Here is a 16770-nt window from a genome sequence, read left to right on the forward strand (position 1 = left end):
GAAACTGGAGGAATAATTGGAAAGATTGGAGCTGGAAAGAGAAGAAAATGGGTGCAGTCATCAGTTAAAAATGGAGTACCGTATTTTTCGGACCATAAGACACACTTTTTTCTCCCAAAAGTGTGGGGGGGGGGGAAAACGAGGGTGCATCTTATGGTCCGAAGGTGATCCGTATGGCCAACCCCAACCTCTGCAAGTGGAGCATGAATCGGCACGTGCTGAGAAACGCGGATCTCACGCTCCTGCACTCTCCCTCGCTCGGTTTCAGCTTCCCTTGCTACAAGAGAAAGCAGGCTGAAACGGAGTGAGGGAGATTGCCAGGAATGCGAATCGGCTGATCTCGCGCTGGTGCAATCTGCCTCGTTTCAGCTTGCTTTCTCTTGTAGCAAGGGAAGCTGAAACCGAGCGAGGGAGTTTGCAGGAGCGCGAGATCGGCCGATTTGCATTTCTGGCAATCTCCCTCACTCCGTTTCAGCTTGCTTTCTCTTGTAGCAAGGGAAGCTGAAACCGAGCAAGGGAGTTTGCAGGAGTGCGAGATCGGCCGATTCGCATTTCTGGCAATCTCCCTCACTCCGTTTCAGCTTGCTTTCCCTTGTAGCAAGGGAAGCTGAAACCGAGCGAGGGAGTTTGCAGGAGCGCGAGATCGGCCGATTCGCATTTCTGGCAATCTCCCTCACTCTGTTTCAGCTTGCTTTCTGCAAGAGAAAGCCGGGCTGCAGGGCCGCCTCCGCGGGTACTGCTCTAATGCAGAGAGGGAAGGACAAAGAGGGAGGGAAGGAAGGAAGGAAGGAAGGGAGGGAGGAAGGAAGGAAGGAAGGAAGGGACAATGGGAGAGGGAGGGAGAGAAAGAGAGAGAGAGAAAAAGAGAGGGAGAGAGAGAGAAGGAGAAAGAATTATTTTTCTTGTTTTCCTGCTCTAAAAACTGGGTGCGTCTTATGGTCCGGTGCGTCTTATGGTCCGAAAAATACAGTAGTTGAAGAGCAGAATGCCTTGTTATGCACTCCAAGCCAACTTCTGTGAAAGTGTAAAAAAATTCCAGGACAGAATTTTTGACCATATTCTGGATAGCTTTGAAAAGATTTGGCCAGCTACTGGTTGGGAGAAGATAAGCATATGTAGTTTTTGAAACCATGTTTAATGGGTTATGTACTGTCACAAGGTGACATGGACAACTATATTCAAGACCAGGATGTAGCCGCAGCTAAGAACACCACCACAAAGTGCCTGAAGGAGTTTTAGTTCTTTACGGCAGAATACACCTGTTTTTTTATCGGGGCTTCACCTGCAGAATGGAAAGGGCATGCACTGTCTGGCATGAACATATTGAAGCCACTAACTTAATGAACCTTGTATAATTTGTAACTCAGCTACCTGAACTGTAATCAAATCTTCCTAGCTTGTTAAATCCTGGACCTCAGTGAGCAGTGGAAATGCATTAATATAATTCCACCATTAATATAATTCCACCATATTATTCTTGAAGTGGAAGGAAATCCAGCAAGTCATTTATATTTATTTAATTATATTTCGCATTTCTGGGCCACCCGTCTTCTTCAGAGAGTGAGTCATATTTAGGACGGACTATATTACATTCAACACAAGTAGCACCACGTCAAGTATCGGTTCCATTCTTGCAGAGTCTTGAGCAGAGGAACGGCACATAAATAAAAGTAAATAAATAAATAATAACTGCCACATCAGGTACCATCCACTCTGCTCTTAGGGGTAGCTTTCTGACTAGCTATAAGAAGCAGGCCATCTCAAGAAAGGCTGTCCCAAAGTGAAAGCCCAGATTGAATCGAAAACCCATGGATCAGAGAAACGTCCAAATAAAAGATTTTACTACATTCAGTGCAAATGCTGTATCACCCCTGAAGTTGAGTGAATATGATAGCAGATGGGTACTGGAACCAAGATGTCAGCTGTGCCTTGCTTTCCTTGTCAGTGACCTCATTTGATCCAGGCATCCCCAAACGCTAAAGCTGTTTGCTATAAATCAAGCAGAGACTGCTTTAGTCAAATTAACTTTGTAGCGAGGAACGATTGTCCCTGTGCCATGTTGACCTGAAGAACATATTTGGAAGATCCTTCCACCTGGTAAGAAAGGCAGAGACCCCACCCCTGATTTCTTCTCTAATATGTATTATTAAAGTTATTTTTGGCTAGAAACTATGGGGCCTGATAATCTATATTTCCAGAAAGCTATTGCAAGAAGGCTGTTGTGGATGGTTTCAGTGTTCAGTTCTGTATAGTCTTTCCTTTGAGTAAATGCCTGAAATGAATTGGGCTTTCTTTTGAGTATGAAGTGTAATCAGTACTAAAAATGAACTAGGGTAGGGAACAAGGGTGCCTTTGAAATGGCTGAAATCCAGTTCTCCAAATCCCCAGGCAGTATGGCCAGTGGATAGGATAATAAAATTGTAAACCTCAATCTCTAGAAGTCCATGAATAATTTGGGATAGGGATGCATGGAGTAGTTCTACTGGAAACTTTTCAAACCTTTTGGATTTTCTCCTCAGCAGTGCTGTAGGAAGGACATATGAATCCCACCTTGATCCTTAACTAAGATATCTGCTTGATTTTTTTTCGGGGGGGGGGGGGGGGGGCTTTGTTTAGCTGCTGCGATGTCTGTTTTAATTATTTCTTTTGTTGTTGAATGCAGTACGTCTATTTCTGGTTCTGTGGACCGCCTTTTGAGACATTGCAACCTAAAAGACAGGGTAGAAGTATCTTAAATAAGTACAGATAGTACTTGACTTAAGACCACAGTTAAGCCCCAAATTTTTGTTGCTAAGCGAGACAGTTATTAAGTGAGTTTTGCCTCATTTTATGACCCTTCTTGCCACATTTGTTAAGTGAATCACTGCAGTTATTAGGTTAGTAACACATTTATTGAATCTGGCTTCCCCATTGACTTTGCTTGTCAGAAGGTTGCAAAAGGGGATCACGTGATCCCGGGACACTGCAACCGTCATAAATATGAGTCAGTTGCCAAGTGTCTGAATTTTGATCATGTCACCATGGGACGCTTCAACGGTCATAAGTGTGGAAATGGTCATAAATCACTTTTTTTCAGTGCGGTTGTAACTTTGGTCACTAAATGAACTGTTGTAAGTCAAGGACTATGGTAAAGTAAAGAAGTACAGCATTTCTTGGAGAGAAGCCGAGCTTGAGTATAACTGGTTGGGCTGTCAGACAGCAACAGCATAGGAACTTTTCCCTTTTGGGCCAAACCCTGTGCCCAACGCAAAATGTCAGCATATTCAAATGTCACCTTCCCGCGTTTTCTTACAGATCGATGAACCAAATTCCTTTGGCAACACTGCACTTCACATTGCCTGTTACATGGGCCAGGATGCCGTGGCGAATGAACTGGTCAACTATGGCGCCAACGTCAATCAGCCCAATGAAAAGGGCTTTACCCCCCTGCACTTTGCTGCCGTCTCCACCAACGGAGCCCTGTGCCTGGAACTTCTTGTCAATAATGGAGCCGATGTGAACTTTCAGGTACGACCACCTGGGCTGCATGCCATAGAGCCACGGGGAGAGTGAACATGACTTAAGCTTTCTGAGGACAGTGGGATAGGATTAAAAGCAAATAGGCTGACTAGCTTTGATGTTTGCAGAGTAAAGAAGGGAAGAGTCCTTTGCACATGGCTGCCATTCATGGACGGTTTACACGCTCTCAGATTCTCATACAAAATGGTAAGTTGTCAGCTATTTCCAGTTAAGGAAACTGCTCTTAATAGTTTACAGCATTCTTTTCTCAGGCTGAGATCTTACAAGACTGCCAGATCATGTATTTCAGTTATTTGTTGACACTCGTTGCCTAAAAAAGTTGCCAGTCCCTGCAGGTATTCGAACTTATTTATATCTCTTACTTTCAGTATTTTTTTTTGTCATTTTGAATTACAACAGCTCTGATCCCCCCCAAATTAATTTCCCTTTATTGTTCTGAAAGTTAGACATAAGGGAACACATATCTAAAGTTATTAAACGTTTATTCTTGCACTGAACAGTGGGTCGGATTAGGTGACTTTTATAATCACTTCCAATTCTTACGATTCAGTGAGTAGTTTTGTATCAGACCTGGGCATTTTTATAGCCTGTGGACCACATCCAGCCCATGGGTGGTCTCAGTCCAGCCCGTGGCTGTGGGGGTGGGGAGTGAGGTGTTGGCAGCATCAGGGGCAGGGGAGTGGGGCAGGGGCAGCGACGGGATGGCAGCCCTCCACAACAGTTCCAGTTTCTCATGTAGCCCCTTGGAAAAATTAATTGCCGATCCCTGTTCTATGTGGTACATTCTGATCTGGTGGCTAAAGTGGAATTGTCTTTTGCCTCTGAGCAAATTGGAGAAGAAAGATTGATGCAATCTGTTTGTTTCTCAGGCAGTGAGATTGACTGTGCGGACAAATATGGCAATACCCCCCTCCACGTTGCTGCTAGATATGGCCACGAGCTGCTAATTAGTACTTTGATGACGAATGGTGCTGACACTGCAAGGTGAGGGCATATTACTTATCCAAATTAGTGTTAAGGTCATAGATCTAGAATTCTGACTTTTTTCCTCTCCTAACCAATTAGAATGGTCAGGACAGAATAAACAACACTTACAATTGGCTTAAAGTAATGCTCAGCCAAATGTGTACTCTGCTAGTTAGCCACAACCAAATTGAAATGTGTCATTATTGGACTTTATAGTAGAGCAGTGACAGTGGAATATACCAGTACATAGTTGAGGATGATGGTAGTTTGGAATTGATGTATGCAAAGTAGAAATAGCAATAGCATTTAGACTTATATACCGCCTCATAGTGCTTTACAGCCCTCTCTAAGCAGCTTACAGAGTCAGCCTTTTGCCCCCAACAATCTGGGTCCTCATTTTACTGACTTTGGAAGGATGGAAGGCTGAGTCAACCTTGAGCCGGTCAGGATTGAATCCCTGGCAGTTAGCAGAATTAGCCTGCAATACTTCACTCTAACCACTGTGCCTCCACGGCTCTAAATCAGTGTGCTTATGTGGGGGTGTGCCTACGTGGGGGTGGAGATCACTTTGTTCCTACTCTGTTTGTAGCCTTGGCCTTGTGTACTATCATGTTTTGATCTTTTATTCTTTCAGGCGTGGGATCCATGACATGTTCCCTCTGCACTTAGCTGTTCTCTTCGGATTCTCAGACTGTTGTCGTAAGCTACTTTCCTCAGGTAAGTTTTCTGTTGGTGTGGCGAGGGGGGGGGTGATTCCTAAGGAGACAGCCTTTTTTATAAAATGTGGCTGAATTCAGAGCAAGCCAACCGTGAATGCTTAAAAAAAAATAGGAACTGGCTTGAATTTATTACCTAGCAGTTGGCAAACGTTCAGCAATTTTAGCAAGAATCTAAATTCAAGGTGTAAGCCTATAGCTTCAAGGCTGCAGAGGGACTCTTAACTTTTGCATATGACCAGCAAAATCCCCAGTCAAAATTGCATCCAAATTATAGTGTTTAGTATGATGGAAGGAGTAAATTATTAAGTATCTAGTTAACTGCATTTTTTAAAATTAATAATTAAAAATAAGTATAAATAGGCATTAAATAAAATTCACTTTTTATCCTAGCCTGATACTTTTTACAATCCAGCATCTGATTTATCATTTAAAGGCCTAATGTAATCCCCGGTGTAAAAAAAAAAGTAGCCTAAAGAAAGGTTGCGTTGATTTAATTAGCATTAAAAGAAATAGGTTAAAGTGATTTAGTTATGTGGAGGAAATAAATGGGGATTGAATCCAAAACCAAATAGACTGAGAGGAAGAGGAAGATGGAAAAAGTTCTGGTTGGATGGAATTGATGAGATCATAAAAAGAAAGGTAGAAAGTTTAAGGAACACAAGACAGTATACGAAATAGTCTACGAGTAGGCAACCTTGGCTCTCTTTATGACTCGTGGACTTCAACTCCCAGAATTCCTGAGCCAGCCATGCTGAATTCTGGGAGTTGAAGTCCACGAGTCATAAAGAGCCAAGGTTGCCTACCCCGGCACAAGAACAGAAAGTTACGGAGAGAGATTAGAAACAGTGTTGGTAGAAATTAGATCATTTATATTTCCTATTCTTATCTCCTGTATTTTATTTTTTTAGCTTACTATACCTTTCTACATTTTCCATTTCATTTTTTTATCCCCAAAGGGACTAGCATAATATGTATGTATGAAGTGTGGCTTTCCTCCATATAGAAAAGATTGGTTGATGATTTCAGTAAGCTTAATTCCAGAATCATAATTTCCATGGTATCTGCGGCAGAGTCAATGGTAAATTAATCCCATTTACCAATCACCACTCACTTTCTTCTGATTCTCAGGTCAGTTGTACAGCATTGTCTCCTCACTCAGCAACGAGCATGTGCTGTCTGCAGGCTTTGATATCAATACGCCAGATAACCTCGGGAGGACCTGCCTCCATGCTGCTGCTTCCGGAGGGTGAGCAATTAATTTATTGTTATGTGGCAAGACATTCCTTAGGATAACTCTGAAAGAAAGATTCCCATTCTTATTACCTTTAAATTAAGAGAAAGGACAGTTAAATTACAGGTAGTCCTTGACTTACGACTGATTGCTTAGCCACCATTCAGAGTTACGATGAACCACTCCCAGGGAATTTGTAACCCAGTTTAAAAGTCCTGATGGCTTCACACACACACACACACACACACACCCATCACATGACCTCATTTCAGCCACTCGACCAATGGCCCACATTTATGGCTGCTTGCAATATCTCACAGAAACATCACCAATTTTATAACATTTTCTGCAAAACCAATCCCTAGCGAACATTTGGTTCGCTATAACAACTGCTGCAAAAAAGGTTGTAAAATTGGGTCAGTGACATAGATGATGCATTTTATGACCATCAAGTAGTATCTCTAGAAGAGCATCTGTATGGGGTTGACCATTTCTGTCCAGTTGGAGAAAAATAGACAATTCTCTGTGAGCAAAGCAAATATTAGGCTAATCTTTATTTGCATACAGTAATATTAATTAATATTGCATTGCCTTTCGGAGAGGTAAATTAATTTCCCCATGCCATATCATCTTCCACTGTTACTACATCGTGCAGTAAAAGATTAAGAAATGCAGCTGGCATCTTTCTCCATCTCCACCTTTCCCTTCTAGACTGGGCACGACTGGTACATGGAGGGCATTTGTTGGGTTATCATTCAACGTTTAGAACTGAGACAAATTCTCAGCCTATCACTTCATCTGGACAAAAACCCGCAATGTTATTCAGAGATATCTTCTTTACCCTTTGGCTTCTCTATAGGAATGTTGAATGTCTTAACTTGCTGTTGAGCAGCGGAGCTGACTTGAGGAGGAGAGATAAGTTTGGAAGGTAAATATAGTACATGGTCTCTCTGAGACCCTGGGTGAGAAAGAAATGTCCAAGATTAAAAAGCCATGTTGCTAGGCCTCCTTGAGAATGAATTTAAAGATATAAGTGGTTCTGTTAAAATGGTATTGAGATTGAGGTGCTCACTTACATGTATTTTTCTATCTGGTTGACCCTCAATGCTATGCTTTTGGGAGTTGGATAATTGAATTTGGGGTAATATTTTTATTGTATGTTGCTTTTTAGTTTGCTGGTGTAACACAGTGGTAGCAGCCATGGCAATTTTGGGATGCAATGTCTGCTTTAAAGATGGCAGGACTAGAATTTAAGCCCCTCTTGACTCATAGACTGAATTCTGGATCTGTTAAAATGGCATTTGTAGAACAATCTGTAAAGACCGCTTTGAGAATAAAACTCTACAATTGTGCAATGCTTTTTTTGTATCAGAGCAGTTTTTAAAAGCAATGAAGAGGATTCAGACTTCTCATTCCTTCCATTTGTTACTTGGTTAGACTTGGAATATAGGAATATAGCCAGCCGTACCAACAGGCTGAAAAATAGCTTTTATCCGTGGGCTGTTAGGCTTTTAAATGGGACATAATCTTATGCAGAATTGACTTGCGGTGTGTGGTGTAGTTGGTTCACATAGTGTGGTGGGATGGAGGGTTTGTTGTCACTGTGTGTTGGGGGGAGAGAGCGTGGTGGGAGGCTCAGCTAATCTCAATGTACACATGTTGTACTTTGACAATAAAGGTTTATTATTATTTATTATTATTTTGGTTGAGTAGCTGCTTCAATCTGGCCCTGTTGTCTTCTAATCTGGATCATGAACTGCCACTGCGTTGGTGAACTGGTGTAACCTTCTTATATGTCACATAAGAACAGTATCTGAAACTCCTTTCCTGCTTTTTTTTTTATTATCCAGGACTCCTTTGCACTATGCAGCCGCGAATGGCAGCTATCAGTGTACGGTGACACTAGTCACTGCCGGAGCCAGTATTAATGAAGCTGACTGTAAAGGCTGCACCCCCTTACATTATGCTGCTGCTTCAGACACTTACAGGAGGTAGGGAGAAAGAAAGAAAAGGATATGCCTCACCTGGGTGCAATTAGTTTCAATTTTCTTATCAGAGAATCCTTCTGTGGAATTATCTCACTCTGTTTCCTGGCACCTGGATTGTGGAAACAATTCAACGCAAATGCCCATACTAAGAAATACTGTGAATCAAGGAGTCGGTGTATATGTTCTTACTTAGCTATTTAGAACAAAGGAGGTCTTCAGTTTTCCATCTGTCTGAAATATAATGCCTGTAGTCTCACATTAATATGTTTAGAAGTCTAAACTCTGAAATCTAAATCAAGCTCTAAATTACTTTGGTTTAAAAATAAAATAAGTTTGAGGCTGTTATGACTAGACTTCCTGCTTTTAAATCATTCAAAGAAAGGTCAGCCTTGATTCTCACTGTGTTTCTTGGAGTGTATTCACCAGACAGGTCAAACTCATGACGTCACGTGACGTGCAGCTTATCGGGACAGTTTTGCCATTGCCGGCAATGGGGTGGGTGCGGCTTCCGGATGACACGTCCAGCCCACGGGCCGGCAGTTTGACACCCCTGGTATACTCCATCTTAATGTCTACAAGCCTTTTCCTTGTATAGTAAGGAAGGCAGAAGCCGATGATAAACTTCTGTTAGTTTAATCTCATTTGGGTAACTCTTAATTTTTGGCGTGATTCATCTACGTGAAGGGTGCAGTTTAGTAATCCATTAAGCTATTGTGCTCATCATTCCTGATCTATTATGTATTTAACAAATTCTCATATCCGATTATTATAGAATAATTTTTGTAGACCTGGGCATTTTACAGCCCGCAGACCACATCCAGCCTCCAAGCGGCCCCAATCCATCCCGCAGTGGCAGCGGTGGGGCATCAGTGTGGTTGAGGGGTTGGCAGGGTGGAGCGGCAGGGTGGGGGCCCTCCATAAGAGTCTCAGTTTCTCATGTGGTCCCTTGAGAAAATCAATTGCCTACCCATGAAATAACACATACACACATTCTGTGTATGTTGGCGAAAGTAATCTAGGTTTCTGTTCTTGCAGAGCTGAGACTCATTCAGGAAACAGCCATGACACTGATGAAGAGCCACTGAAAGAGTCACGACTGAAGGAGGCCATCTTGTGAGTAGCTCATCCGAACTCTCTTGGTTATCCGTTGAATAAACTTGGTTATTTCTTTTCTCCACATTACTTTTAATGCAACACGTTGATGTTTTATGTTAGAGAACATTCATCTTCTCGAGATTCCATCAAAGTAACCCACATTGTTCAGCATTCAGCTTGTGTTAAATGGGGATAGAAAATGAGCTCTCCAGATGTTCTTTCCTTCCTCAACTTACAAAACAATTCTAAACAGATACTTTTTATTTTTATAAATGCCCAATGTGTGTGCCTCACATTTTTCTTGAATGGATTTTTGTTAAGTGCCCGTGTACTAATTTGCTACAAAACAGGAAATCGTCTGTGTTTTATATGTGATATAAGAGAAAACAGTCTCCGTCTCCTCCTCCTCCTCCTCCTCCTCCTCCTCCTCCTCCTCCTCCTCCCTCCTCCTCCTTACATGGAAGGAGCTACTGTGTCTTCTTTTTTGTGGTTTATGTGAAAGGGGTTTATAATATAGTGACCATAACAAATCTGGATTTCCACAGAATTTTTAGAGCTTTTATATGCATCTGATGCTTGGGTTCATTGAATTATATTTATTTCAGTTGTTTAGAGTTCTTACTGGATAATGGTGCTGACCCCTCTCTCCGAGACAAACAGGGATACACTGCTGTCCATTACGCAGCTGCCTATGGCAACCGACAGAACCTTGAGTTGGTAAGTGAACTAAAGCTTGGACAGTTGGACTTTGAAAGTGAGAAAACTTCTGTGGACACTTGAAAGGGTCATACTTTTCTCTGTTGATGATTATTATGTGGTTGAATTCTTGTAGAGCATTGAGAAGTGTTGAGATTAGAGACAAGTGTAGTCATATTGAAATACAGAAATTGGGTGGCTAAATAAACTCTCATCAGCTGCTAGACAGTAATCTCCAAGAATGCAGATAGACTCCTTTTTTCCTAGACAACTTCCAGATAAAGCATTATGCTTTACATCAGGGGTCTTCAAACTTGGCCCTTTTATGACTTATGGACTTCAACTCCCAGAATTCCTCAGCCAGCATGCCTGGCTGAGGAATTCTGGGAGTTGAAGTCCACAAGTCATAAAAGGGCCAAGTTTGAAGACCCCTGCTTTACATAGAAAGATGTGTACATAGCTCAGGGCTTTTTTTCTCATAGAACGCTCAGAACGGAGTTCCGGCACCTTTTTTGGATGGAACCTTATAGGGTAGGCAAGGCGGGTTGTATGACACGTGTGAGTTCCGGCACCGTTTTCTTTTACAAAAAAAGCACTGACATTGCTATGTACTTTATTGCTCTTCTTGTCTTCGTGTTTAGATGTGCTTCTGCATACATTTCCATTCCTTCATCATTATACTGTTAATTTTACTGTTTGTACACACGCACACATACACAAACACACACACACTTTTTACTTGCTCTCAGCCCTGTAAAATTAATAACATTATTAGTAGTTGTTATAAGATGCTTGTTAAGCCACTAAAACATTGTTCATACCTATGCATCCTAAGAAATCAAAAAAATATATTCTTTTCTCTCATTTGAAATAGCTTGTGTTTTGACTTTTCTTTTTTTTTTAATTCTACGTTATTAAATTTCTACCAAGAACAAAAATTTTAAAAAATATAAAATTTTGGAAAAAAGATAGGGAAGGGCAAAGTACAAGGAATAAATGAAAAAGGGGGGAGAAAAAAATGAAAAAATAATTTCCAATTTTTTTCAATACAGTTACAATTATAAAATACATTAACTTTTTGATCTGAAATTCAATAATACACAGCATTTCTGTAATCATAATTCTAATCAAATTCCAGAACTAATATAGCATTTCTTTTGGTGTCAAGCAAAAATTCTAAAAGTAGTTTCCATGTAGACACAAAACTAGATATTGTCTTTTCGTAGTTAGTTTTGTCACTTCGCCAATTCCATTTCACCATCCATTCCTTCATTGTGGGAATTTGTAGATCTTTCCTTCTCTGCATGCAAATATCTCTCTGCTATTATCATATGTAAAAACATAGTTCCCTGTTTTTCCCCTAACTGCTTATCCAACATGCCTAGAAGAAAGAAATCTGGTTTCAATTTTACACTTATTTTAAAAAATGTTCTGAATTAAAATACACATCTGATCTCAATAACCCTTATTTTTTTAATATGTCCATCAAAAGTGATAAAAGTTTCCTTTGGATTGCTTAAATTTCCAACATACTGCCTATTTGATACACCATTATATCAGTTTTAAATTTTTAAAACCATTCTTTTCCCTTTTTGGTCCAAAAAGAATGTTGACTCACCAGGTGGAATTCTCCTATCCTGTTACTCAGAAAATCTCACTTTAGATATAAATGAATTACGTCCCAAAAGGACTTTAAAAAGTTTGTGCAAATGTTGTATCCACATAAGCTGCATCATAGCTGTGAGCTAGATTGGAATCTCTCAATTCCCAAGCATTCAACTCACAAGTTGACCACAAAAACCTTAGTTCCTGCAGCGTTCTGGAGTGCAAGTAGGCAATCTCATGTCTCCCCTTCATCTGGAAAGATGGTGCAGGCCAGAATTCGTCATCTGGCTGCTGATCGTTACCACAATGCTGTCCCCGCCCCTTCAGAGACATTTGGTTCACCGTAGATCTTCATTTGCAAGCCTCAATGTGGAGACTTGCAATGGAAAAACATTTCCTGCAGTTTGTATAGTAAGGCATTTGGAAAATATACAGTAGTCCTCGACGTACGACCTCAATTGAGCCCCAGGCCCTGTTGCTAAGCAAGACATTTGTTTAGTGAGTTCTGCCCCATTTTACGGCCTTTCTTGCCACATTTGTTAAGTGAATCATTTCAGTTGTTAAGTTAGTAACATAGTTTTATTTTATTTTTATTTATTTTAATTCCATTTATATCCCGCCCTTCTCCGAAGACTCAGGGCGGCTTACAAGCTTAGCAGTAGCCTTCATTCTATGTATATGCCTGCTTATTAGGGCTTTCACACACACCCCAAGTGGCATTATTACAAAGTCAGCTTATTGCCCCCAACAATCTGGGTCCTCATTTTACCTACCTCGGAAGGATGGAAGGCTGAGTCAACCTTGAGCCTGGTGGGACGCGAACCTGCACTAATTGCAGGCAGCTGGTGTTACTTAAGGAGGCATTAAAGTGAGTCTGGCTTCCCCATTGGCTTTGCTTGTCAGAATGTTGCAAAAGGGGATCCCATGACCCCAGGACACTGCAGTCGTGATAAATATATGCCTGTGGCGAAGCATCTGAATTTTGATCATGTGACCATGGGGAATCTGCAACGATCATAAGTGTGAAAGATGGTCACAAGTCACTTTTTTCAGTGCCGTTGTAACTTCAAATGGTCACTAAATGAACTGTTGCAAGTTGAGGACTACCTGTATTTATTTTTTCCTAGACAACGATTACAGAGTAATGTTTTATATATTAAAAAGCCTTCAGAAATACAGCAAAGTAATTTATTTATAATGTGCTACTGAAGTACCTTGGGAAAATGCTTTCATGATCAGGAATTAAATTTTAGGTACTTAGAAACAAGTTGTCAGAAGCTTTGTACCTTGCTCCTAAATTGCTCCTATCTCATCATATTCTTTTTTTTTATCCCATTTATATCCCGCCCTTCTCCAAAGACTCAGGGCAGCTTACAACCTAAGAAGCACAAATCAATGTGCTTAGCAGTAGCCTTCATTCTATGTATATGCCTGCTTATTAGGGCTTTCGCCCCCCACCAGCGGCATTATTACAAAGTCAGCTTATTGCCCCCAACAATCTGGGTCCTCATTTTACCTACTCGGAAGGATGGAAGGCTGAGTCAACCTTGAGCCTGGTGGGATGCGAACCTGCACTAATTGCAGGCAGCTGGTGTTAACTAAGGAGGCATTAGCCCACTGCTCCACCAAGGCTCTTTTAATAATAACAGTAATTTGGGGAAACACATATAATTCCTAGACTAAGGAAATGATATAGGTTCTTTAGTCATTATTCCCAGAGGTTCTTCCCATGCGTTAAATAAATAAATCTCAGGGGTTCTAAGAGCTAGATTGTTGAAGCATTTGTATGGTTGAAATTAGATTCCAAGCTTTTTCATTTCAGCTCCTGGAAATGTCGTTTAACTGCCTGGACGATGTGGAAAGCACCATTCCAGTCAGCCCTTTGCACTTAGCTGTAAGTCTCATTATTATAAAGCCATATTGGGTACAGTTGGGACAAATTTAATTACAGTAATTACCATTCGAATGTCAATGTTACATTTCTTGCAGTGAGGAAAGGGGACCTAAACTGTAGGTCTGCATCATTACATTAAATTCCTCTTGATCTATGGCTTCCCTTAAATCAGTCTGTCTGTTGATGTGCTTTCAGGCCTATAATGGTCACTGTGAAGCCCTGAAGACACTTGCCGAAACCCTGGTGAACCTGGATGTGCGGGACCACAAAGGGCGGACAGCTTTGTATCTTGCCACGGAAAGGGGCTCTACAGAATGCGTGGAGGTGCTCACCAGCCATGGTGCTTCTGCTCTTGTGAAGGAGAAAAAGAAGAAGTGGACACCGCTCCATGCTGCTGGTATGAGCATGTCTTATTTCCTGTTGAGAGGCTGGGATTCTTTCTCTTGGTTGCTCTTGCAAACAGACCTGGGGCATCCACTGGGTCTTTAAAGAAATGACAGCTGTTAAGAAGCAGGAAGTCCTGTTCATTATATTCTCCTTTTATTTCTTACAGCTGCCTATGGGAACACAGATTCCCTGCATCTTCTCATCGACAGTGGAGAGAGAGTCGACATCACTGATGTCATGGACATCCATGGACAGTAAGTCTCCAGCTATAGATATCTACTTATTTGGTCTACAAGTCATTCCAGTGGCCAGCAGGAGTGGGCTTGATCCTTACAAATTCCAGTTTGCGGTACAAATCCAAAGCAGGACTGCATCTACTGCCAGCTGGGCTCTGAATGTGTCTAGGCAGTTAAGGGCTGGAGAGCCAGCTGAACCCCAGTGCAGAGTTCTTACTCATTTGGGAGTGGACTTCTGCATAGAGGAGAAACACCTGAAATACATTTCCCCTTGAATATCAAACAGGTTTGCTGTTTGCAAGTCTTTTTAGATCCAGCGTTGAAGTTGGGGAGTTGAGTAGCATCAGTGGAAAAGAGGGGATTTTTAAAAATACTTGCTGTCAGTAAATTCCCTTTCTTAGAGAGGAGACAGATGGCTTTGGTGATTTATGTGCTTGTAATCCCACAGCTTATTATTATGATATGCTTTTTATGGAGTGACCCTTCAAACTATTCAAGAAATTTCATCTGGCCTGGGATAAAGAGCACAGGTAGTGAATGATGCCTCCATATTCAAACAGTCTCACAACTTGCCTCCAGTGATTAATTCAAAGTTTCTGCAAGGGTGTATGTCTTATGTGGTCAAAGAGCAAAAAACTGATACGGCTGCCTCTTCTTAAACAGCCTGCTCAACACTCTTATGATTACCAACAGGCAACTTTTGTGCATCTTCCCATAGGGACATCAGATCTGTAGAATATACTTTTTATTTCCATGATGGGGCAAAAAGTATTAGCAGCGTTAAAGACAGACCTCTCCATTTTACTGTTTGTTTATTATTTAATTTATTTGCTTAATTGAAGCTTAAATTTGTTTATTTAGGTCTTTTAATAGTAATAGTTTTAGTAAGTTTTATTTTCTAATTATTTTAAAATGTCCTATTTTGTTGTTTGAACCATTTCACTGTCTATTTTAATTGTATTTCTCCAAGGAGCAGATGGCATACAAATATTCTGAATAAATTAAAGTCTTTCTTTTTAACTTATTTAGAAACTGTCATGATCAGATTTGATTCCTAGCAGTTGATTTGTGCTTTAGATTGTAAGCCGCCCTGAGTCTTCGGAGAAGGGCGGGATATAAATGGGATTAAAAAAAAATTAAAATACAATTACAAATAGAACATCATTAAAACCTCAAATGTAGCTCTGTACAAACCTGGCTCCAAGTCTAACTCCAAATTGTAGAAGTTAAGCCTGAAAAACTTTACAGGAGAAGTCAGTTTTTACAACGTTTCAAAAAAAAAAATTCAAGAGAGGGTATGCGGTACTAAACTAAGTGTATTGGAGCACCATAAGAGTACTAAAAAAATGGGCAAAAGGAATATTTAGCTCTCTGAAAATCTCAGGAAAGAATACGTTTCAGTGAAAATAATATGAGCAGATGATAGAGGTAATCTTAAGCTATGTCCCTCTGCTTGATCCACAAGAAGGTGTCCTAATGAATTCAAATATGTGCACTTGTTTTTTTTTTAGAATTTTGAGCTTGTTTTGTTCTGTTAACCATCATTTTTAAAGCAAAATCCTTTCTTTCTACTTGCTATCTATAATGAAAAGAATCCCTAGAACTGGGAACCCAACTTGTTTCTATAGAAGAAGATGCACAGAGATAAGCTTTCTTTAGTGCAAAGCTACAGCTGGAAGCTTTCTTAGTATATTCCATCCAAATGGCTTTTCCATTTCTGCTATTTTTTTTCTTCTTTTCTAAAATTGGCAATAACAGCTAGAAGCTTTCTTTTTGACCTGTGAGAATTGAACTGCCGAACTGCCGGCAGCTGGCAGTCAGCAAAATTAGCCTGCAATATTGCATTCTAACCACTGCGCCACCAGTGCCTGACCTATTCTGGATTTTCTCACAGGACCCCATTGATGTTGGCAATCATGAATGGCCACGTAGATTGTGTCCATCTCTTACTAGAGAAGGGATCCACAGTGGATGCAGCAGACAGAAGAGGCAGGACTGCACTGCACCGGGGGGTAAGTGGAGGAATTGTTTCTAGAGTCTTAGGTTATTAAATTGAATTGATCAAACAAGATCCTGAAATAGTTTTATAGTCGTGGATGTGAAAAATTAGATATTTAGATATTGGAGCATAGTGAGCAAATCATTGTCTGCTCCTCATGTTTGAATTGTCACACTTGCCACTGATTCCAGAGAGTGTGCTTGGGATTTGGTATACTGCACAGGTATTCCTCACTTCCCAATCATTTGTTCTGTGATCGAAGTTAAAACATTGCTCTGAAAAAAATAATTTCATTTGTAACCTTTGCAGCATCCTTCAGTCATGCAATTGCCTATAGTCGGTACAGGTTGTCCTGTGTCTGACCTGTGTTTCCCCCTCCCCCTTTATTCCATTTTTGCAGAGCAGAGAGATAGAAGATAAATCTCTTTCTTGAAA

The 16770-nt window shown here is 40.8% G+C and overlaps 1 protein-coding gene across 1 annotated transcript in view; it reads left to right on the forward strand.

The window, feature by feature from the left end:
• Nucleotides 1-16770, forward strand: part of ANKRD52 (ankyrin repeat domain 52) — an 88442-nt gene that overhangs the window by 39278 nt on the left and 32394 nt on the right. The window contains exons 8-20 of the mRNA XM_083351793.1: nucleotides 3295-3507; nucleotides 3627-3705; nucleotides 4389-4503; nucleotides 5120-5202; nucleotides 6333-6450; nucleotides 7295-7363; nucleotides 8286-8426; nucleotides 9459-9536; nucleotides 10124-10235; nucleotides 13642-13713; nucleotides 13909-14110; nucleotides 14267-14354; nucleotides 16231-16348. Of these exons, the coding sequence (XP_083207919.1) occupies nucleotides 3295-3507; nucleotides 3627-3705; nucleotides 4389-4503; nucleotides 5120-5202; nucleotides 6333-6450; nucleotides 7295-7363; nucleotides 8286-8426; nucleotides 9459-9536; nucleotides 10124-10235; nucleotides 13642-13713; nucleotides 13909-14110; nucleotides 14267-14354; nucleotides 16231-16348 (1488 nt within the window). The remainder of the gene's footprint in view (nucleotides 1-3294; nucleotides 3508-3626; nucleotides 3706-4388; nucleotides 4504-5119; nucleotides 5203-6332; nucleotides 6451-7294; nucleotides 7364-8285; nucleotides 8427-9458; nucleotides 9537-10123; nucleotides 10236-13641; nucleotides 13714-13908; nucleotides 14111-14266; nucleotides 14355-16230; nucleotides 16349-16770) is intronic.

This window comes from Vipera ursinii (genome assembly GCF_947247035.1).
Source record: "Vipera ursinii genome assembly, chromosome: 2".
Taxonomy (NCBI): domain Eukaryota; kingdom Metazoa; phylum Chordata; class Lepidosauria; order Squamata; family Viperidae; genus Vipera; species Vipera ursinii.